A 24,787-nucleotide genomic window follows, 5' to 3' on the forward strand; every position below is an offset into this window, starting at 1 on the left:
AACAGCTAAGCAGACTATTATTACCCTAAACAGCTAAGCAGACTATCATAATCGTTAAACTTTACCCTATCTCTTAACCCCCCTCTCTCTCACTAGCTGTTCAAAAACAAAAAGGGGAAATTGTAAAATTGTACGGAACAAAGACAGTGGGTTATTTTGACACTGATAATATGTCTTAGTTGCTTTTTTTATTTGTTCTATTACTTATACCTTGTTTTTACTCGTTCGGTTTCAAAGGTTCTTTTGCGCAACAGGAAGGGGGAGATGCAGGAGCGGGCTGGAAACTAGGACCATGCATGGCAATCAGTTAGCTGAGGGGAATGTGCTCGAGCTTGTCTAGACAACAATTAACATGATGAGGCATGTTTGCAGAGCACAGGGGAGTGGGAGACGATGGCGCCAAGGATGGCGCCAAGGAAAGGTAACACCTTGCTGTTGATTGCTGGTAGTTAACCACCAATCAGGGATTGCCTAGTATGCAAGGCTTAGCTTCAAGAACCGATCTGTTTAAAACGCGCAGCTTCTGAAAGTGTATAAAACCTCGTGCTTCTGTACAATAAATTGACATTTGCTTGCATCAAGCTGCGTCCCGTCTCTTCATTTGCCGCACATCACAGTAGCATTTAAATTGTTATTTAGATTTCTGAATTGCAGAGAGATCAAGAGTATCAAGAATAGGGGAAACAGAGAGCTTCCATTTTTGTTAAGGCACATTTTTGTCCACCATGTTCTTTGCCTCCTCCTGCCATATATCCACCTTTCTGTTGTTCCTAGTCTGGTAGGATTGTTTTACAGGGGTCAGGACTCTTGATTCATTAGCTCTCACATTGTGACTGGCGGTCACTTCAGGGGCAGACATACCATGTGATTCCGAGAGCGTGATCAGCACGTTATCTCCCAGAGGTGCACTGCTGTCCCTGCTCCTGTTAGTGTCCAGCTTACTGAGACCCTCCTCAGCCATGCCCAGGACAGCCTCAACACCTCCAACTTTGCAGCTGATGCCACAGCCTGGGACTGCCTGGAAATCGGTGCAGTATCCCAGGCTCTGAGTGCCAAGCTCCTGTGGACATAACCAGAGTCCATCATCAGTCTGTGCTGCCCACATGAGGTATTGTCGCGACGGAGGGAAGACACAGTCACTCAATATGAGTGATCAGCAGACTTCGTTTATTGTGTCTTACAGTCACCTTTTATGCCTTCTTATAATTCGCTCATACATATTACAAAAGTTAAGCTCATTATTGGTTAGTTGCCTAAATACCAAGCCCGCCCCTAGTTTCTCTTCTGTAGTTATCTGTTCCCACCTGCAACATTCTTTTCCCACCAAAATCTTCCTGTTATTGTGTAACTTTTGCTTTACTTCAGATAAGCTGAGAGCGATGTGCATTTTTGTCCAGCCAGCTGGACTATGTCTATGTGAACTTTTTCAGCTACCCAGTTATCCACAGGGTATAAATATTAGATAACTCCTGCTGAAAAGAGGCTTCATTCCTCTTCTTGACAATGACCGACTGACTGAAAAGCAGCATGGAGTATCAGTAGCACAGAACTAAAAATAAGGATGTTCTGGACATGCTGTGGTTTAGACTGCTAGAAAGGGACAGCCATACAGATCACAGCCCTAGCACCAGAAAACCATAAAGGACAGCTATTCATGGCAGTTCAAGAACAAAGCAGTTACATTAGTGGTTCATGGCCTCAGCCAAGACTAGGAACTAAAGAGAAATACTGTACGATAAGCCATACAGCTTCTGAAAAGATGCAAATCCTAACTAACCTCACAGACAACTGGCTGTGGGGGATCAGATCTTTTATATATATATATGTAAAAGTATAGTGAAAAGCTGTATCTAATTCCTGGAGTGATCTGGCTGGATGATAAAGAAACTGGGTCTTTCTGTTGAATTAGAAAGAGAAGCCAGTGAGTACCTTCAAGATGAGAAAAGGGATTACCAGGACCCTGAGTTACAAAAAGAACGGAGAAAATAATAATTTATAAACAAGTTATTCTGGGTTGTCTTTGGAAGTTGGAATTACATGTACCTTTCAGTAACCTTATTACAATACAGGGATGATAAGGCACGTGGTAAGAATATTAGCAGACAGTATAGCATTGCAATTAATATAAGCCAGATCCAGTAATAAGAAGTGCATGGGATGACTACAGCAGTGTACTAAGACAAATCTGAAACCAGAAAATGTAAAATATGACAAAGGCAACTGAGTCATTACCCATACTCTCTTTTTACTTCTACATTTATATGTTAGCTTCTAAATTTTACCACTGAAAGATCTACCACTAATAAATTTGATATATTCTTGCCAATGAATTTTTCCATTAATCAATTAATTACTAGTCTTAGCAGAAATAAATTGTTTATTTAAACCACGCTTCCTGTTTTGGTTACTATTTGTGCTTTCATTCTTCCTGAAACACTTGAGGAACACATGCAACACATAAATGACCTTTGAGCATTTGCAAAATTTGCAACAATTTGAGTGATCTATTAATTCATTTGTGAAACTCACAAATATCACGGTTTAAAGCTTTTTGACTAATCTATTCAGATAAGCAAGTGACTAATAGAAGAGACTAGAGTCAGGTAACATGAAATGTCACCACACACATTTGCTTCACAATGCTATTTGAAGCATAAGTATCCCTCCTGCACATATTCCACAAACCTGAATTTTCCCACCAGTTCAGGAAAAACTTTTTAGTATCTTGCTTGAGAACTCCACAGCATTACCAGAAAAGCAAAGGTTAGAATATGCCTTCTAGTATTGTCCAGACTAAGATGCACAATCATAAAATCTCCCAGCTTTCCAGCCTATTATTTTTCAGGCAGGCCTGTCCCTCAGGGACTTGCTTTTTTTCTGCAACATTGCTACATTTGCACAGATCCCTTCAGGTCTCAGATGAAACAGGAAGGCTAAGTACCTCTTTCCAGTATTTAGTGACTGCCACTCCTAAAGAATGCTCGCTGCTGGCTTCTGCAGTGCCAACCACTGCTAGTACCTTCTTCAGAGAGAGCACAGCCATGTCTCCCAGCAAAAGCACTCTCATGACTTTAGGAACTCCACAGGTGATGGTCCCAGTTTTATCAAACATCACAGTCTTGATCTGCAAGAAATAAACCAGAGCTACTGCCTAAGCCCTGCAAGCATAGGGAGGCACATAAATACAGGCAAGACCTTAGTAACAAGGTGACTATATCCACACCAAGACATAATAAACCTACAAAAGTAGAGATTCCTGTATGTACTTTGAACTGTCTGTAGAGCAGGTGATTTCACCTGCTTTCACCATCCCGTACCTATATCAGGATCTCAAACAACAGAGTCATTGCAGGACTTGTACTGTCCTTTGTGTATGTATTCACATGCAGGACTCATGTAATGGCACTTCAATCACTTTTACGACAAGGGATATGATGCAAGGATGGCTTTTACAAATGCTGTTCTGAACAATTAACAATAGCACTGAAGAAAGAGGACTCAGGAAGTTATTTGGTGATAGAGCAGGTAGGAAGAGTACAAGAAGCTGCAACGGGTTCCAGAAAAAACAACCTAACCAAAACCAGCCTCATGTTATTCACCAGAATCTTCAATCACTTGTTAGCCAGCACAAAGGGTCTTGAGGAATCGGGAATGAACCAGAAAACACACCCCCACATACACTGAAACCCAAACCAAGTCAATTCTAATCCTAAAAAACACAGCACAGAGAAACACAAGAACCAAAAAAAATTAATAAAGTAGGCACTATTTCCATTCCCAGCTCTTCCAACCCATCGACTTTGCAGAATCCAACAGGTCACCTCATTTTCCAAGCCCTGACGCTAGCCTCACTTAAATTCAAAAGGTAGAAAGTTCTGACACTAATTAGTAGTAACTTTTTGGGTTTTGCAGTGCCTTGGAAAAAGTTCTGGTTTATGCTTTAGAATGTACAGTAAGAACAAGAATTACCAGTCTGATTAATTTATTCTTACCACTCTTTTCACTTGAAAGGTTCTGCATATGTCTAATCCAGTCTACCATAGCATGGTTTAAACTCATATTCTTTTCACTGGCTGTGAATATGTCAAACCTGTTCCTTCTTAGATTTCCTCCTTCTCTTTTCATCTCTTTTCTGTCTTTGAAGGGCTTTTTCTGCCTCCCTCCCATCTTTTTTCTATACACTAAACTAACTTCAGATCTTTCTGTTTTTCTCTTACATACTACATTTTAAGCTACGGATCATGAACATTTCACAACATTCCTCTGAAGAAAGAAGGAAAACACTGGATTATTGGGCTTTTTTGCAGAAAAGGTAATGAAAGCACAAAAGTCAGAAACCTCTGAGGTCATGCAGAAAATTAGCAGTCTCACTCAACACTTTGCTGTGACTATGAAGAAAGAAGGTCAGATTTGTCTTCTTTACCTAATGAGCAGCAAACAACAGAAAAAAACCCAAACAACATCCTGCAGTCTTTCTCTCCACCAGCATGACTTTCTGGGAAATTATATATCATGTAGCAACAGCTGGGTAAGCTACCAAAGTACAGAATAAACTATTAACCTTGTGTGCCATTTCCAGGGGGTTTCCACCTTTGATGAGAATACCATTCTGTGCAGCAACTCCTGTGCCCACCATCACAGCTGTGGGGGTAGCCAAGACTAAAGAATAGGGGCATGCAATGCTCAGCACAGTGATTGAGGTTTGAAACGCAAATCTCAGTATTAGTTTAGCTTTTGAAACGTGTTTGTTCTGATTCTGCAAGAAAAGGGAAGGGGGAAAAAAAAGAAAGAAAGAGATGGATGATTGCTGATAGAAGATAACACAGATGTACAATCAACCATAGCCATTTCAAAAAACATTTACCTGGAAACCTCCTGTATAGGAAAGCAATCTATTATTGTTACTGTAATGGTAGAGAAAGGTCAATGTTATGAATTGTTTATGGCAGTATTTTCTGGATTTTTTCCTGCTCAGGCACACATATACTTGACTCTGCTCTCAGGCTGCCAGATGACGATATAACTTGTTGACATTTCCTTCATAGCTTAGCAAGGGAGAACCCTACTCCCAGGCACACAGATCCCCACAGCTGCTGAGCACAGCAAATACACATCCTGAAGATAATAGAAGCTCATCTTCTTTCTAAAGCCAAAATCACTATCTGCCATCAGGAACAAGGATGTCCAGAAATATTTCAGCCATGATAGGAATGGTTCAGCTCCTTGCCACGCAGCTATAGATTATTTTTAGTCCAGAAAGACTGCCAATAATTTGTTTGTAGAAAACCCATTCAGAACTAAGGGGTAAATGCAAAGGTATATTTATACCTGCAGATAGATTTTAATTAGTGTAATTATCTGCTCTGTGTAGAAAACACCACATTGTACAAAAGTATTTGCCAGGTTGCAACATCAAACCCACAGATGGTATGTTAATTACACTGGAAGGTATCCTAACACCAAAATCCAGCTCTTAATGAAATTACTTACAGGAAAATATTTTTTAATAACATCAAAATTTATAAAACCAATTGTGATCCACACTAGCAATGTCACTGTTGAAATGATGATGATAAATAGAACAAAATATCCACTAAACATATCTGCCAGTTGCTGGATGGGTGCCTATAAAAAAGAAAAACAGGTATTTTCATGTTTATGATCAAAACACATAAATATGCAGAGTTCATTAAAATATCTAATAGTCTTAATCTGATTCTTTTTAGAAGTCTGGAAAAAAACACAGTTTCCTGAACAAGTAAATATATCAAAATATAGACTCTTTTCCTTATTTAATCAAAATATGGGACTAAGGTTTTCTTTTCTATTATTTTTACCTTTGACATTTGAGCTTCTTCCACCAATTTCACAATTTGTGCCAGGGTGGTATTGTTACCAACATGGGTTGCGTTAACAAGAACTGAGCCATGTGCATTTATAGAACCAGCAATCACTGTGCTCCCAGGCTTTTTAGTGACTGGCATAGCTTCCCCTAGAAAGAAAAGGTAAGAATAAATGAGCCAATACCCCTAATAACAGTGAACATAGTCCATTAGCACACAGCTCATTTTTTTGGTAGCAAAATCAGTATGCTAACTTGAAATGCTAACCACTATGCACGACCAGAAACCACATATTGTGTATCTCTGTCTAGTGAAGACATATGTAAGTGGTCTCGTACTTCTACAAACATCTTTCTAGGTTTAGTTTCAAAGCAAATGCTGTTTTCTTGGTCCTAACTCTCCAGTATGCCATCCCTCAAAAGGGCCAGGAGCAAACTGGTTGTAAAAGCAGCTTCTAGAAATTTCTCCAATTAACACTTTGCATAGCCTTTGGAGTTTGAACAATTTATTTCCACCACCCTCAGTTTTCAAAGACTAGAGAAGTTGTCTCTGTGGCAAAGCTCCTGTTCTCATGCTGCCTCTCCAAAAACACTAGCTCAACAAAATCTTTATTTTCTCTCTTTTTAGAGTTAGTGATAATGACTGGTTCTCTTAAGCTAAGGGCGTCTCTGTTTCCCAAGCAAAGTAAATACATAACTAAAACAAGTATGCCAATGCCAATGTAAAGTTTTTATATCCTTTACCTTATTTCTGAGAATTGCATGATGCAGGAAATTCTTATTATATTTACAAAATTAATTGAAAATATCAGAAGCTGTGAAAAAGTCTCGTGACCCTTAATGAGCATCAAGTTGTGAGGCTCTCTTTCCCTCTCCTTGCTCACTGGGAGATCGCTGTCAGAAGCCCTGTTTGGTGCCCATGCATATACACCCAACATCTCAGCAATATTTCCCCATTGCCCTTTAGATATTATTTCTGAGAAGGTACCATCTCCACAAATACATTCCAGGGGAAACTCCCACCAGATCTCCAGAATAAACTCTATCCATCCCATCAGTACATTAGTGAAGGTGACCAAACTGAGCAGAAATTCTTCAGCATTTTAGGGTGTGTGCAGCTGCAGGATTTGGATTCAAGCTCAAGAAGGCTAGGCACAGAATCCATTAAGGTGGGAGTTTATTCAGACTGCAGCTTTAGGGTTGGGTCTGCCCTCTTCCCTTGTAAGAAAGAGTTCTAGAAAATGTCACTTCTTTGTGTAAGGGAAGTTACCAGTAATAAGAGACTCATCTGCCATAGAACTGCCTTCAATGACCTTTCCATCTACTGGGAACAACCTTTACGATATCACCCCTTTGAACCAGTTCAACAGCTACCTGCTCCTCACTGCAAAAGACACAAGTAGAACAGACACATTGTTTACACCGGTAGCTTCAAAAGAATAACCAAGCTTTCACATTAACTGTAACAAGCCTAGTCTGTGCATCCAGGCAGGCTGAAGGTGTTATCGATTTGTTAATAAGTTAAGATTGATTGATTTTATTTGATTGATTAATTTATTTTATAAAATCATTTAATAAAATTAAAATATAGAAGGATAAGAAAAAAAATTTTTATAAGAAACTTATAGCTACACAGTAAAAGTTGTTATGAGATCTTCTGTACGTCCTGTACCAAGGCTAGAAGAAGGGACTGGAACTATTGTTAAAACATAGGTAATAACTCTAGGGTTGAAAGGTTCCTTTGTATTTAACCAGTCTTCTATATGCAGAGGTGTATTGAAATGTCAGAATATGAGATTAATGGGAACTGGGGAGAGTCGACTGGAACAGCTTGTAGGTGCCTGCCAAGAAACCGTGAACTTTAGTAAAAGGTAATTCCGGCAGGGGGAGATCGCGACCACCGACTCATATACCACCTACCCAAATCGTACCCCAGACCCATTTCTAGACCTTTCTAAGCTTTACTGCGCAGAATCGGATATAGGAGGAGAGTATGTTAATGATTTATGGGAAATGTTATGATTATGCATGAATAATTAATGAATATGTATGAACAAGTTCTATATATGGAATCTGATTTTGGGACCTGGTGCGCGTTGATCATGAGAGGACTCACTCACGCACCTGGCCATCAATAAAGAAGTGTCTGCTTATCTACATCACATTGGTGTCGATAAGTTTTTCATTCCGAGATTTCGGTAACAAAGGGGTTTTTGTTCATAAATATATACCTGGTGATAGAGTGGTCAGGTCCAAGAGTCACCACAGTGGCTTCTGTGGCTTGTAGAGATATAAGTTTAGCAAGAGCTTCTGAGGTCTTACTCTAAGAAACAGAGAAGAGTGTGTAAGATATATTGAGATAGATAAATGCTGATGTCCACTTAACCCAATGAACTAAATGACCTTCTATAATATAGGCTACATCATAAACGTCTGACTCAAAATTCCTCTGAATAGTTCTATTCTACTTTCATCACAAATACACAATTAGTGTGAAGATGTGTTACCTTTGCTATGTGTTCCAGCCATCTCCCAAGGGCAATGAACACTAACAGCGTCGGAGGAGTGTCAAAGAAAGTGACAGGGCTTTTCTCTGCCTTTTCAATTATCGCTACCACCAGGATCACACACGAATACACATAAGCAATCATCGTGGCCAGTACGATGAGCACATCCATATTGGCTGTCTTGTGCTTCAGAGATTTGTAAGCTTGTACATAAAAATACCATCCACCAAGAAACTGTTGATGTAAGCATGGACAGACGCACATTAAGATTACAGCAGTGAAAGCAGAGAGTACATGATGCTGCCTATAGCAGAATTATAAGCATGTAGTATATAAGGGAAAGCATTGCTGTCCCATGCAAGTTTTATATTGCTATAACTTCAGTTGACTGGTCTACTAGGAGGCTGACTCCATTGTCATCCTCTCACTTGCCCTTCCCCATTCTCAAAACAACTCTGCCAGCTAAATATCATCCTTTTCCTCAGCAATGAAAAGTAAACAAGGCACAGAAGTTGAAAAGATTTGCCTATGCTACCCAATTAGTTTGCAGCTGATCAGGTATTTCTTCATTTTAACACTAACTTCCCCACTTGGAAAACTACCTGATGCAGCTTTGGCAGGAATAAGTCCTGTGAGCAATTACAGAATGGAAAACCTGCAGAAAAACGTCACTTTATTCTGTGTAGGTGGTACAGACAAGAGAGCAAGCCTAATCCACTAAATCTTTCCGGTCTTTTCTCTTTATCACATGATTTTACCGAACAGAAAGCAAACCCCTAGGAAGTACTGTGGACATACCTGAACAAATGTGCACAGGACAAAGAAGAGAAGATTTAAAATAGATAATCCAGGAATGAGATTCTGTTCCAGCACCATAGACCCATGGTGCTCACCATTGGGTATTAGCATATAAATCATTAGGATTAAGACAGGGATACCAAACAGTAGGCTGCACAAGAAAGACTTCCTCCACCTGAAAAGTAGAAGCTGTAAATCCCCAACTGTCATACACCCAGAAGTACCCAGGCCAAACAGTGTGCTCACAGTGTACAGCTTGAGCTATTAGTACTGTACACACAGCTTTGGGATATTTTGGAAAGATACAACATTTGGGGACAGTTTCCGTGTCTCCTACGTGTTTAACTGTATAGACTTCTATCAGTTGAAAACTGAAACTAATGAGAGTAATAAAAGTACTTGAATCAAATGGCAAATTGTAAAATTGAATATACTTTACACAGGATAAGCTAAATTATCTGGGAAGAGTGAGGGGCAAGATGAGTTAAAACAGATGATCTATACATGTTCATTAGTGAGAGAGAAACAGAAATACTTACTGCTGTATTTCCTTTTTATGATCCAGGTTATGTGCATTTGGAACTCTTCTAGCCACAGAAGCATGAAAGCTAATTTCCTTTTTATTGAAAGGGGAGGGAAGATGAGTTAGTTTGGATTAAATTAACAAGATTACTTATACTTAAATTACACTACTTCTATAAGAAATGTCAGAAAAGGACACTTCCATATTTAATAAATGTTAACTTCTTATTTTAGATTCTGCCAACATGAGAGGATATTTCAGACAGTACTCAAAATGTGGACTGCAAAGGATTTCTGCTATGTATACATGGACACAATGTATAGATGCAGTAAGTGTCCCAGGACACTGGCTGCTGCCCTCCTCCTCAAGGAAAATTAATGCCCCTTCATCTCCACTGGAATAAGTATGAGAGATGGGAAATACCACAAGGGAAAGTAAAAACATACAAGCCACTGGGCTAGTCAACCTTGCAAGCATCTCCTTAACACTACAGGTGAGTAGATGCACCTGAAGCTGAAAATCAAAATTACTAGAATCAGTTTAAACCTGTAAAACAACAAACCACAGTGCAAAGCATCCCAGAAACAAATACAAGCAACAAGCCAGTTTTGACAGATGCTTCAGTGAGTTACTGCGCCAGAACAAGGCCCCCACCAAAAGTCAAAAGCCACAAAAACCCCAAAGCACACTTGCAAGCACAATACATTTAAACTGTACCTGCATCATGAGATGCTCCTGTGGCAAAATACACTTTATGGAAATACTCTGCCAGCCTGAACAGTGTACTAGTTAACACATTAATCACTACTGCTGCATCAATTCTGTGGTCTAGGAGCTTTTTTTCTGAGTAAATACTCTAGAACATGAAAGGCAAACAGTCTCTGCTGTCCTCCTGACCACTCACTGCATGCGCCTCATAGAGTAAGTTCTCTTCCCTTCTGGTGGGGCAGAGAAGCAAAAAGTTTTGTTCACACCCAGGCTATGATAATGGCAGATTTTATGATCTGTGTGGTTACTGGTAAGCCAGGATGGTTTTCTTTTAGTGGCTGTATCACAAGCTTTCAGTTTAAAAAGTTCTTCTTTGAATTGATGTGGGAATAAATGCCAGCATATACAGAGATGTGTAATACTTGTGGTATGAGCTGTTGCAAAACTTCTTTTACAACCTCTTTCACTGGCAAGAGAAAGTGGTAATTTATTTTCTGAAGTATCAACACTTCACTGAAATGACTGGAAATCAGAGACACATGATTCTACACAGAACTGCAAGGAATTAATATATGACACTTTTATCAGATATAAATAAAAAAGGTTTCTTTTTTGTAGTTTTTAGGGTATGGTTTTAAAGTAACAACCTGGGAGACTATGCACTACTGTGGAGTAGAACAGCTTCACCACAAGAGCATAAAAACATATGGCAATAACTATGGCATCTGCAAAAGTCAGTGAGAGCTCTCAAATACCAGCTCCTTTATTTCCTTTTTAACTTCACCTTAGAACTGTTCATACATAAAAATTTTCTAAAGCCTACCTCAATAATTTTTATAATATCTACAGGTCCAGTAATTTCAGGATCAAACTGGATGTGAGCTTTGCAAGTAGCAAGTGCAACTGAGGCATAGAATATGCCATTTGTTCTCATGAGTTTGGATTCAATATTGTGAACACAAGAAGCACAAGTCATCCCTGTAATCTAAAGAAAAGACAAATTTAGGTACAGTTAGCAGTCCCCCACATTCACCCAATATTTGTGGATGAATTTTAGACAAGGCTTCCCACTGTCACAAAGGTGCTAATGACTATTCAGGCTCTTCTGGTACTGACCCACGGCCTCAGCATCAAGATTTTATAGAGCTGTCTTAAATGAAACAAAGCTGAGAACATAACTGTCCACTTTAATTAAAAAATTCTGTAACCAGCAGTTATAGTCACAGCTATATATTTGTATAGCAGCACTTGTACATTGTATTAAGTGTAATGGTATAGCTAATACAGTTCTATCAACAGCTATATTAACATTGGCAAACTCAATCTCTGCATGTATGACTTCATCTCACTTAAATTTTCCTGTGGCTTCAGTAAATAGGTTCTCACTTTCTGATCTATTAGTACAGCTGCAGACTGTTGTTATCTGACTTGTAGTGGGTATATCAGAGAACAAAAATAGATTTGTGAAGAATCTGTCCTTCATATAAAAAATTTATTAATTTTACCCAAAGTTCTCAGACCTCTGTACAAAGCCCCAGGCATTATCAACACACATTTGGTGATATGTTCTCAGTTGCTCAGAGTCTGTACTGTTGACTGAAGTCACAGAAAAGTTCTGTTTCATTTCTTCTTGCTAAGTCTATTCTATATGTACAAATATCAGGTTTTATTTCACTGCCTTTGGACAGGTTCTTCTAAGATGAATTGATTTTGTCTTTTCAGCTATTAAGAAAAAATAGTGTCACCAGCCAGAACTGACTTGCTGAAGCCGCAACTACTTAAACAAAAGCATTTGCAAGTAAATTACTCTTCCAGGCTTGACTTTTCCAAAACCAACATGTAATTTCAAAACCACATGACTTACAAGAAGCTCCACACTCCCTTCTCTTTCTGCATGATGTTCTATGACAGTAGCTTCAAAACCCAAATTCTGGATCAGCTGTGCTATTTCAAGAGGCTGTATGAATTCTGGCTTGTATTTTACCTCTGCTTTACCTGCCATCAGTGCTATCAACACTGAAATAATTCCTGCAGTTTCAATAATAAAAAATATTAGATAATGCAGCTCCTTTGAGGGTAAGAAAAATAAAATATCACAAATGATTGTCAATGAGGGCTGGAAAAACTTAGAGATGTTATAAACCTAATAATTTCCCTCTGCCTCCTTCTAGCGTTGTTCCCTAGTCCCAACTGCAAAGGTTTTACCGAGATCCAGCCACACTGCAGTTCCCTTCAGCAATGAAAGGAACTGCAACAGTTACACGTGGAAGGAGGTGAGTTTTGCTACGCTCTAATGAAAATAAATGGATGTTCAGAAGCAATCTTTGCACTCATTGATGCAAGCTCTACCCTGGACTCTGTAAGTTTGGAAAGCCCTAAACAACCCACACCCACTCCCACCCCAGCACCATGTTAGGCCTTTTTATTCTCTTGGTTTTCCCTTTGTTTTGTTTGGGGGTTTTTTGGTTTTTTTTAAATAAATAAACACACATAAATTTAGAATTGAAAAGCAAAACAAAAATCACAGGCAAAAAAATTGTTCTTCAGTGCTAATGGTTTCTTGGATTTTGTAATCAAGGCAGTAAAACCATCACTGGGGCACTGGGAGTGCAGTAATTGATAAGCAAGACCCTCCAAAGGCATGCCTGCACAAATTAAATAAGACTCATCTGTTCATCTTCTATATGGCCAGAGGAAAGGCAGCTCCAGCCTGCAGACTTCTAACCTAATCAGCTTTGCTGTGCCTAAGCTAATATAATTATCCAGGAACTGGAGCCACACATTTGTTTGTAACTGCTTGTGCAAATGTGCCCTGAAGTACAAGTTTCACATCACACGTGTCAGAGCTCTCAACAGCTCTGGAAGAGATGGATTGCTCTATAAAGCAATAAGGCTCTGAAAACTAAATAAGAAACATTTCTCTGTTCTTGCCTTGAGCCTTATTTGAAATTTTTATCACATTACAACTTACTGTTACAATACAAGTATGTCCCCTGGGTTTGTCTACCAGTGCAGTAGGATAGTTAAACAATGATATAGTTACATTAGCACTAAAAAAGAGCATTAAGTCTATTTAACTTCCAGATGTTGTACCATCCCCTCTTCCATTAATCACATAGAATACCTTTTCCATCCCATAGTCTCTTATAGACTCATTATAGGAATCTCAAATTTATTACCATCTTCTTTCTGCAAATTTCTTTCAATGGTAGACACGCATGATGCACAGGTCATGCCTGTGATTTGTAAAAAACACTTTTCCGCTCTCGCTCCACTGGGCTGGTTTGGCACATCGAGGTGAGGAATGTCTGGAAGACCAGCTGACCCACAGCTGTGGCGAGGAGGTTCTGGAGCTTGAGGCTGCACGGCAGCATTGCTGGTGTCAGGCCAGTGCCTATGTTCTCCAGCGGCAGTATCTTGAATAAATGCACAATACACTGAACAAACACTGTTTACAGTGTGATTGGATGAGGCAAAACTACAAACAGGTCACATTTATCAGTCATGCAAAGTCTCTTAGTTATTTGAGAGGTGACATGGTAATCTCGGTGTCTTCATGGAAATAATATAGATTGTTACTATGCATATAACAATATACACTCACCAGTACCACTTGCATGACCATTTAACTCTACAGAACTAGTTTTCCACTTTCAGATGGCAAATGATTCCCTCCGATTTCAATGCCTAGACCTGACAGCTACCTCCACTTGATAAAGATACATTGGTATCTATAGGGCCTTATCCAGCATAGAGAAGGCAGTCCAGTCATACTCATTCTGTCCCTGTTGTCGTCTATGCAGGACTCATAGCACTTCATCTCAGACAAAGAAAAGGACAAGTTTCTCAACAGGTTTCTCTTTATGGCCCAATATTTACACTGCAAGTACTGCAAAATGAATAGCGGAAGGATTTGCAGCACTCAGAAGACCTCCACACATGCAGGCCAGTTGCAATAATTTTTGTTCTTACCAGATACTGTACAGACACACAACAGCTCCAGCTGCATTCACAACCTGCCTCCTTTGGGCAGAGGTTTGTGTAGAGGAGCAAGAGTTGCTTCTGAACACGTTAAACACAGGGGGTGCCCTCCTTTTCCACAGATGAATTGGAAGGTCTTCCACCAACAAATTATAAACAAACAAAAAAATCATAATTAACCACCACATATGGTCTCCTCCTCATTTGTAGTATAAAAGATTCAGAGGGATTGGACCCATGAGAAAAGTGAATAGGATGTGGGCTATTGCCATCAACCTAATTTGTTGCAGGTAAACTACATCAGTATCTCAAAGCAAATGAGTTGAAGCAGATAAATGTTGCCACATTTGAAATTCACTGGAGAGGAGATTGTGCACCATAACAACTTCTTAAACATTGAGCACATGTACAAAATGTACAAACTGTGCTGCAGCTGATATGTAAAAGCACCTGCTCCCACCAAAGAGTACCTGCATCTTGCCATTCACCTTGCTTAAAATAAGGCTTAGTAAAGTAGGGCTAGTAAAAATAAAGAAATAAAGGTCAAAGGATTAGGACACTAAAAAGAGATTTTAGCTAGGTAAGAAGAGGTTTAAAATGAAAGAGATTTCATTAAGTTTGTCAGGGGTTTAGTATTCTAGAACATAAATGAAAACATTTGGTTTGATAGATCTACTTACAGCAGCCTGTAGACATAGGAGGAAACCTACTTCAGTGGGTAAGGGGATCAGCTATTTGAAAGACCTTGTACCAACTTCCAAATCTTTTGGCTTCATAACATAACTCAACTCTTCCACCCACTAGTGCAGTTATTAAGGGCTGAAATAAGGTGCTCCACATCTGAAATCTCTCTCCCTTGCTAAGTGAGATCAGATCAGGACAGTTCCTTAGAAAAGACAGTGCCAATGGGATGTTTCGAGAGTTTCTCTCGAGAACAGTCTCAATAAGGTGTTGCATGGCCCAACCTGGCACACTACCCACAAAACTAAAAACACTGTTACCTGTCAGCACAGAAGCATCAAACCCCATGTCTTCTATGGCAGCTCTTAACTCTTCTCCATTAGTGACAGCTGGATCATAATGTATGGTCCCAGTTCTGCCAGCTAGAGAAACTGCTATATGTTGCACTCCTTGTCTCTGTGATATGATCCTTTCAATAGACTGTACACAAGAAATGCAGGTCATGCCATCAATCCTGATAACAGCTGTGCATGTCGTGTCTTGCAGCGGCTCTCTGAAGAGATCGCATAGGAAAGCGGATGATGGAGATTCTCCTTTATTTGCTTCTGAACCATTAAGGAGGCATACTTTAAAGTTTCCAGGTGGAAGGGATTCAATAGCTTGCTGCAAAGCTGACAGGGTAATCAAATTTGGGCTATACTGTATCACAGCACATTTATGTTCCAAAGATACTTGAATACTTTGTATGCCAGGAAGATCTGATATATTTCCTTCAATGTTTCTGACACAGGACTTGCAGTGCATGCCTTCTATTCGTACAGCCACTGTAGCTGTGCTACTCATCTCAGCAACCGAGGGATCCACCCCATCACACCCAAGACTTCCTGGTGTCTCCTTGGGGTTTGCATTCTGCAAGCGCTCAAGATCGAGGACACCCAGCTTCAAAGGAGCTGATTTACTTTTAACAGTGCAGGCATACCCCAGGTTACTGATATGGCTCTTGAGGTCATCAGGTTGTATGATGTAAGGACAGTAAACAATAACTGCTTCCTGGTTACCAAGTGACACCTTGATTTTTGCCACACCGTGCAATTTCCTAATCTTTCCTTCAATGTTGGTGACACAGGACTGGCATGTCATGCCTTCTACCCGAAGCTTAACTACTGCTTCTCTCAAGCATGACAAATTTACGGTCGCTGTTGTCAACCTCTCTTCTGCTATGTTGGCATCAAAGCCCATATCCTGAATTTCCTGGCAAATCTGTTCAGAACTTATTTCTGACTGCAGATACTTTATTACAGCATTGTTCTGTTCAAGGGAGACTTTAATACTCACAATGCCCTTCACCTTAGAAATTTGTCCTTCTATTGACTGCACACACGATTGGCAAGTCATTCCCACAATGTTGATTGTCACAGTGTGTTCTTGGGAAGATGACGAGGGCACAGGTTCAAAGCTTTCCTCATAGCCCATGTTGTCAAAAGCAAAATTGTGTTCCATTGTAGGCTCCAGCTCACAGCCAGGAGGAGAATCAGTGTTGGACAAAGCCTAGGGAGCAAAAGGAAAAATAAAAATAAAATGTGTGTAACTTTAGCCCTGCTTTTAGAGGGCAATATTCTGCATGTGCTTTCAAGCACACGCTAGAAGTGCTCTCAAGTCAGCCTATACTGCCAAAACGCTTCACAACATTAACTTACACTTTGAATATATTAACAGTGAGCTTTGCTCACAATGATGAATCAGACCTCTGCCACTTCTCTTGAGCAGCAATTTAAAAAATATTCACTAGGGATGTAAAAGCAAACTTGTCTCAATATTCACACACCAATCCAATCATTGAAAACTTGAGCTCTCAGCAGCCACGGGGCACTTTTACCATGCAGCCCACACCCCGCTCTTCAGAGCACACTGGCACAAAGGATCACAGCAGAGTGTGCTGAACGCTTCTTCACAAATGTCAGAAGCTAGCTTAGCTTGGCCAACCTGCTACTGCTCAGAAGGAACTCAAATCAAACCAAAGCAAACCAAACCAAACAAAAAACCTCACAGAAAACAGAATCAAGAATTTCCCAGGAGCCTGAAACAAGCTGGCAGAGGGAGGAGCAGTTGCACAATATCTGAAGAGCTATACACATGCACACAAAGGCCTGGGCTGTCTGCCTATATATAGGTAAAACATTTAAGTTAAAATCTATATCTGATAAAGATTTTAAAAGACACAAAACTATACGCAGATGCTTCCACTCTGGTTTAGTTTCATCTGCCTCCTTGTGAGGCACCTAAGAAAGACCATATATTGAGCTACAAGAACTCACTGGTTTGATCCAGCACTGATTTTCAGGATGTAATGGCCAGTACTGAAGCAGATTGGCCAGAAGTGGACTATCTGACTCTCAGCCAAATCACAGGCTCCACAGTACTGGGACTCTACAGTTTAATGCACTCAAGTCAATTGAAAATGAAATATTAAAAAAAATATATACTGATAATGGCAATGCTTCTCACCAAACAGGTGACTGGAGCACAGACTCCAAAGATTGCCAAAGGAAATTGCTGGTCCCAAGTGATATGGAGGACTGAGAAGGGGAGGGACAAGTCCCAGACTGTCAGAGAACATCAAAATTCATGTCCATGACTTAAGGCAGCTCTAACTAATAAACATCTAGATGCAAGCTACTACAACGAATCTATTCTCTCACCTGTAATGCTGTGGGCTCTCCAGCATTCAGTAAAGCACCTGATGCTGGGCATTACTGCAGGAAGGGGCTGGAGAAGGGGCACTAGATCAGGCTCAGTACCACAAATCTTGTTCCTACCACCGACAAGAAAACTCCCTCCTTGGTACCACAGCATGAATGAGAAGCATTTAGGCTGCTTATTAACACTAGACTGCATCCAGTTCATTTGATGCAGTATTCAAAATTCATTAACTTGATTTTGTTTCACACTTAGACAGCTTGGGAATAATGAGGGCTGGGGTCATGACCAAAACAGCAAAAATTTAACATGAGAAATTTGCTTTCAGCCTTCTCCATATTTTATTTATTAGAACAGGAGAAGGAATGAGCAACTTTAACTCTTCAGCATTCCAGTGCAGCCGCTCACTATCTTGACCACGAGCTCTCCCCCCTGCCCCCTCCCCCTCCTCTTCGCCTCAAGGCTATGCTCCAGAGATGCTGGTGAAGAAGAGTCATGGGAACATTTTAGCCCCACAGGTCTGGCAGCACCGGGGGTACATACCTCTCTCCTTGCACTTCCCTTACCAGAAGTTACTAAAATCCCCAACACACATGGCATAGCTAGCCCCTCCTTCCAAAACAAAACATATACAGTTAATTGGTCCTCCCTGCAAAAGTGGTTCCCTGTTTAACCACACACAAAGATGACCACATGCTTATTTCCTCTTATTTGTGCCTTCCCACAGTTTAAAATAACAATATGGCCTTGTATATGGAAAAGAAGCCCATCTGAAGATGTGTAGTCTCTCACCCACTGCATTTCAAATGCTGCTGAAACTCAGAGTTGCATTTATTGTAATGTCTACCTTGAGAAATGTTATATAAACATTGTCCCTGTCTCCTCTTCCCTATCTCCCATCCCCAGTGCCCCAAGGACACTCTGCTCTCAGGGGCCAGCTCTTCTTATCACAAACACCCAGTAAAGCAAAAATCTGCATGCAAGTTACAGGAGCTCAGCTTGTTCATTTACTTTGGCTCCTACAACAAAGGCATTTGCCTTCTGCATCCTTTGGTGAAACGGTGAGAGATGAGTGAGACAAACATCCTCCACTCTGCTGCTCCCCTCCACCGCGTTTTCTGTCAGCCACTTGTAGATGAAACCCAGGAACCATCACTGGCCTTATGTCCTCCACTGTGTTCCCTCCACCCCCACGCTCACCAACCACCTCAGTTTTCCTCTATATATAATAATACAAAAGCATTAAAGAGTATTTCTGGTCCTCCAGTCTTTTGAAAAACATAAAAAGCAATGACTGATTTTACATGCATTGTAAGCCACAAAAACATAAAAACTTGGCTGCCACTTTATATTTTGGATAAAAAGCTATACCAACATTCAGAAGAATTGGCAAAAATATTTTGCTTGTTACTTGACAAAGCCTTATGTTTATGCTCTGTAGGAGAAAAATGTTAGCACACATTTTAAATGACAAGTTAAAAATAGAGAGGGGACATGGATTAAAAAAAAAAAAAAGGCTTATTTCCCTTTTAAAAAAACACAACCAAAAAAAATTGAAGAAGCTTCTCCCAAAAAAAACCTTTAGTATTGTTTAACAGCTTCCAAAAAATACAGAAGAGGCACAAATACATCTACGTGTGTATTTGCAAGAAGGGGTGTTTCTACACTACATCAGAGGAAAACAGCAGGTTCACATAAGGACACAAAGACAAGGCACACAGAAATGTGCCCGAAGTTTGCCTCAGGCACATGCTAGGTCTCAGAAGAGGGTTTCCTGATACCAGCTAACACCCACACATAAAATGGCACCTATGGGCTGTAAAGTAATTCAGAGACACCATCTGCAAGAGGATCAGAGAAGCAATCACCTTCAAAAGTGCCAAAAAAAGGTACCTGGGATTCCCAGGCATTGCTCCTCCTGCTTGTTTCTGCCAAGAGGGAAATCCCAATCAAATAATGAAAATGCTTTTGATTCTACATCCCTATGGAAGTGTGAAGGAACTGGCTACAGTAACCAGCCATTTTATTTCTCACACCAAATGAGACCTGCTTACTTTTAAAGGCAAGTGTACACCAAGTCTGTTTGCTCTACCAGTCTCGTGCATATTTTTGCAGACTATGTAAAAAATACGTAAATAATGAAAACATGAAATGATGACAATTCTTTCTCTCCCTTGTTCTGCACACAACATTTGCAACTGAAAATGCACAGCCGAGCAAGCCTCTAGTCTGAAAACTAAGAATCCCTACAGAAAGCAGTGTTATAAAGCTCATTTAAACAATAGGGAAAAAAAAAAAAGAAAAGAAAATTAAGAAGCAGCCCATTGACAGAAAAACAGCAGTAGCTGCAGAGAGCTTTAAAGGAAGCACCAGAACTGGATGGAAAACATTTGTATCTACAGGAGACAGCTCTGAACTGGACCCAAGATGAGTAGCAACTGAAATTGTTGACGTGCATGAGTGTGGCATCTGAAGCCTGGTGTCAGGTTGCCCCACTGTCCCCCAGAATGAGCTATTTCTTTTGGGTGCTCCCATTCAGAAGTTCAAAGGTTGATAGTTTAACACAGCTGTTAGGAGATACAGAATAAATGTGAGAAAAACAACTGAACTGAGAAAAAAAACCAAAGAGGAAACCACAGCACTAGGCTACACCCTCATGTATGCACACATGGTGCCTTGACATGGATGCAACCCCATGGCTGTGAACACAACAAGGTTCCTTGGCCTCAGCCTCCAGCTACCTCTGACTGGGTCCCCATGCTGCCTCCACCCCTGTGCTCCATGGTGACCTTGTGGTGTGACTTGTCACCAGGAAAGCCTTCCCTCTCCTCCTCACTTCCCCTTCCCAAGAGGTGCAGCCACCTCCAAAACACCACTGTAACACCTGGCCTCTGCAGCACAAGGCTGAGGCCATGCCGGGTACACCCCACAGCTCCCCAAGCATCACCCACACCGACATCCCTCATGGCTGCTGCTCCTCTCTGGTGCTCCAGCCAGGCTCTCCACCCAGGACTGGCACTGCTCTCCTGCCCTTCTTCATCTGGCCTGCAGGGATGCCAGTTTCCATATCCTGAAATTCAGGCACCAGACTTCTCACCACAATGCCAGACTGGCGTGGAGATGGGGCCCAGCCCATTCCGCACCTTCCCCTCTGCCTCTCCCCATCTGCTCATCCATGAATGCCAGATCTCACTGAACCTCTCGTCCAGTATCTCCAGAGGTTTTGGGCTGCTTTTGTCCCTGTACCTCCACAGGCTGAAACCAGCTGTTGCCCCCTCACCTTCAAGCTCACAACTGCCAAAATATTATCTTATCTGTGTCTTTGCTTTAGCTTTCCTGCTTCATTCTTTCACAACCCATGCTGATTCATGGCTTTGGACTCAGGCAGGCAGTAACACACAACTGAAACGCCACATACTATTAATTAAATGCTTCAGATGCTTTCCCAGTTTGTTATAGGCAGCCAGTGAACAATAAAATGAGGACAGAGCAACCTCAACATCAAAGGTCCCGAGTCTTCAATTTCATTCCTACAACAGCAGCACTTATGAGTGGGCAGAAATTCAACCCTCATCCTCCCTAACAAATTTCAGTGCAACTTGTCTATCCATCTTGTTAGCGCATACTGTTTAAATGTATTAGATCTTAACTGGTCGGAACACAACTTGTTATTTTTCAAACAGTTCCTGAGTGTTAAATGCGGGAAAACCCACACTCTCCACCTGGATATCAACATTCAATGAAAATATTACTTTAAAGCAGCTTTCATGATGCTTTTGTTTTCAAAATACTAAGTTAGTTGCCCTAATGCTTCTGCCAAGGGACTGCTATTCCCCGTCTGGGAACAGGTTTCTCTAACCGTGCAGACGATGGGGAGATTTAGGCAGTTGTAGCCAGTCTTACTAAAATGATGCCTACACTGTAGTTAACAAAACTTAGAGACCTTAACAGGTACTTCTAAATTAAAGGGAGCTATGTAAACCATGCTTGCTTTAGTGGGAAAGGGGAAAGCCTTGTTGTAAATGGCTTGTTTCCAATTTAGAATTAAAACAAAGCAAACCACTTTGTGATGTTCTTCACGGCTCCAGTACAAGCAACACATATATCCCAGTGAACTGAACACAGAGAAGAGATCCTTTGGTAGAACAAAGTCATTTATGTCATTGTTATAGATTTGCTAATAAGTTAAGATTGATTGACTTTATTTGATTGATTATTTGATTTTATAAAATCAATCATGTAATAGAAATATAGAAGGATAAGAAATATATTTTAATGAAACTTATAGTTATAGTAAAAAGCTGCTATAAAAATCCTCTGTACAGCCCCGTACCAAGGCCGGAGGAATTGGTCAGAATCACCTAGTAGGAATGTTTAGAACTTAGATAACAGACTTAAGATTTGAGATGATTGTTTATATGTAACCTAGGAGGATGTACTAAAATGTCAAAATGAGAATTTATGTGAACTGGGAAGAGTCGAGTGAAGCAACCCATAGTTGCTGGCCAAGAAACAGTTACCTTAAGTGAAAGGTAATTCCGGCAGGGGGAGATCGCGACCACCAACTCATATACCACCTACCCAAATCGTACCCCAGACCCATTTCCGGACCTTTCTAACCTTTATTGCGCAGAATCGGATATGGGAGGAGAGTATGTTAATGATTTATGGGAAATCTTATGATTATGCATGAATACTTAATGAATGAGTTTTATATAAGGTGTATGATTTTGAACCATGGTGTGTGTCGATCGTGAGGGAACTCACTCACGCACCTGGCCGTCAATAAAGAAGTGTCTGCTTATCTACATCACATTGGTGTCGATAAGTTCTTCATTCCGAGATTTCGGTAACATCATGATTGTTTTCTAGCAAACATTTATAATATAAGAAGTAACTTGAGGCAGAAAAAGCCTTCAAGTATATTTGGTCTGTAGTGGCTGTTATTTCATTCCAGTCGGACACCACTTATTTAAGCCATTCTAAGCATACACAGTTTCAAAGGACACAAAATTTGTTCTGAGAATTTCTTTTCCTTAAACATTCACAATAATCACTGATCCAAACTACATTACTGTAATTTACATACCTTTTAAACAGCAGAAACTCTTTTAAAATAAAAAACCTCATTGTGTTTTTACCAGTGTTGATTTTTCTAAACCTCTTCTCCACAACAGTTGATCTCCAAAAATACCGTAGTTATACACAACACTGGATAAATAAAATAAATAATGTTGCCACAGGCGTGTTATCAAGAACTTCCAATAGCATCCACTTAGTAGTTATAAATAAACTACTTACCTACAATTAGGACCTTTTAATGTTTCTGCAATTTCTATTATTCCAGAGAATAACCTTGTATCAGCTGCTGCCAAACTACCCAAACAATTGTAGTTCAAAAGGACAAACACTAATACGTTTCCTTACTAAGAATCACCACTCTATATTATTAGAGGTGGAGCTGAAAAAATGCTCATTAGTTACTAGAGCATAACTCATCATTAACATCTGCTTTCAAAGATTACTTTCAGAGGATCTCCATAGGACTTTGCATTTGTGTATTGATATGGAGAAATAGTGTGAAATAGGGACAATGGACATCGATTGTGATTGTATAGGTCTGCTCAAGGAATGTGGGTATGGTGACTGGTCATGGGTGTGGTGTCTGGTCACATAGCCACACAGCTTTGAGGAGACGACTACCCTTCTTCCTCTAACAAAGGGGCTATTTATAAAAAGGATGAGAAAAGGATGAGAGACATTCCAATGTTATCTAGAGGGAGTGCTAAGTCTCCTTGCTGGAGAAGATCAGATGGTCACAAGGACATGAATCACCTACAAACCTGCAAGACCACCACATTCCAGGCAAAGGACTGAGAAGCTAATTAACATACGAAGCGAGAGTAAGCGGGTTTAGGTGATGAATATGTATAGGCGTTAATTGAATATTCATTTGTTTTATTGTATAAATGTGAGATGGATCGTCACTTCGGGTATGCACGTTAGGCTGAAGGATCCCCCGTGCATCCAGCGCTGCCAATAAAGGATACTTAGTCACTAAGAAATTTTGAATTCGTTCTTTCAATCAATCTGTCACCCCAGATGGGACACCTCTCTGCCGGGCTGTAGGACCCGCTGGGGATAGGACTCCCTAGGGTACCCCCGGGATTTCCCGGAGGGACTCCTTGACTCAATGGATCACTGCGGCGGCAGGCAAGGACCCCATTGCTGTAAGTGACGGTATTCTTTATTTTGGTTTGTGGGTTTGGTAGACCGGTCATTTGGAACTGCCCGTAAGTCAAAAGTTAAACTTCTGCAGGGTGGTGTATACTTTTGTGGCTAGCACCTTAAGTATACGTTTGGTTTTGTTGGCATTCAATTGCCGTTTGGAGCCTGGCAAGTTCGCCTATAGGGCTCGTTTGGTACGGTCTTGCCTATTACGGTTTTCTGACTTATTGGGTGTTGTTTCAAAGAACGTCTTCAGAATTTCTTAGTGATTAAGTATTCTTTATTGTCGGCACCGGGTGTACGGGGGATCCTTCCACCAATCGTACACACCCAGAGGGGCAGATTATCTTATATTTATATAATGAAACAATGAATATTCCATTAATGCCTATACATATTCATTACATGAACCCGCCTACCCTCGCTTCGTATGCTAATAAGCTTATCAGTCTTTCACGCTTGCGCAGATTCTTCCAAAAATTGTGGGCCGGGGTCTTTAGAATGTCGGCAGTGGTCTATGGGAGGAAGGCCGTAGGTCTTCCTCATGGTGTACTTTTCACCTTAAGTCTCCAAAGTGATGAGTTGGCAGACTTGTAGAAATCTTTCCCAGGGTTTTTACAATACCCCTTGTAATTTTACTCAAGGACATCCAGCTGTCCCATTATCTCCTTGGTAGGGCAGCTTGCTTTGCGGATAAGGAGGACAGCTCCCCTTGCAGAGATTTGCAACTTTCTTGCCAGTGTAAGAAACTATGGACTAGGGTATTGTTTATTTAAATTTATGTTAAGTCCATATGTAAATGTAAAGATTAGACAACAAAAG

General features: G+C 40.5%; 1 protein-coding gene across 1 annotated transcript in view; it reads right to left on the minus strand.

Annotated features, from left to right (window-relative positions):
* The window catches only part of LOC121080468 (copper-transporting ATPase 2-like), a 29,396-nt gene extending 12,841 nt beyond the window's left edge, over window positions 1–16,555 (minus strand). Inside the window, 15 exon segments of the mRNA XM_040578495.1 lie at window positions 862–1,060; window positions 2,942–3,124; window positions 4,562–4,756; window positions 5,491–5,625; window positions 5,838–5,992; window positions 7,113–7,174; window positions 7,176–7,226; window positions 8,074–8,165; window positions 8,350–8,583; window positions 9,148–9,322; window positions 9,687–9,763; window positions 11,202–11,363; window positions 12,243–12,406; window positions 13,558–13,794; window positions 15,361–16,555. Of these exon segments, the coding sequence (XP_040434429.1) occupies window positions 862–1,060; window positions 2,942–3,124; window positions 4,562–4,756; window positions 5,491–5,625; window positions 5,838–5,992; window positions 7,113–7,174; window positions 7,176–7,226; window positions 8,074–8,165; window positions 8,350–8,583; window positions 9,148–9,322; window positions 9,687–9,763; window positions 11,202–11,363; window positions 12,243–12,406; window positions 13,558–13,794; window positions 15,361–16,540 (3,301 nt within the window). The 5' untranslated portion in view covers window positions 16,541–16,555.
* Between the last annotated feature and the right edge of the window lie 8,232 nt (window positions 16,556–24,787).

The sequence above is a fragment of the Falco naumanni genome, chromosome W (genome assembly GCF_017639655.2).
Source record: "Falco naumanni isolate bFalNau1 chromosome W, bFalNau1.pat, whole genome shotgun sequence".
NCBI lineage: Eukaryota > Metazoa > Chordata > Aves > Falconiformes > Falconidae > Falco > Falco naumanni.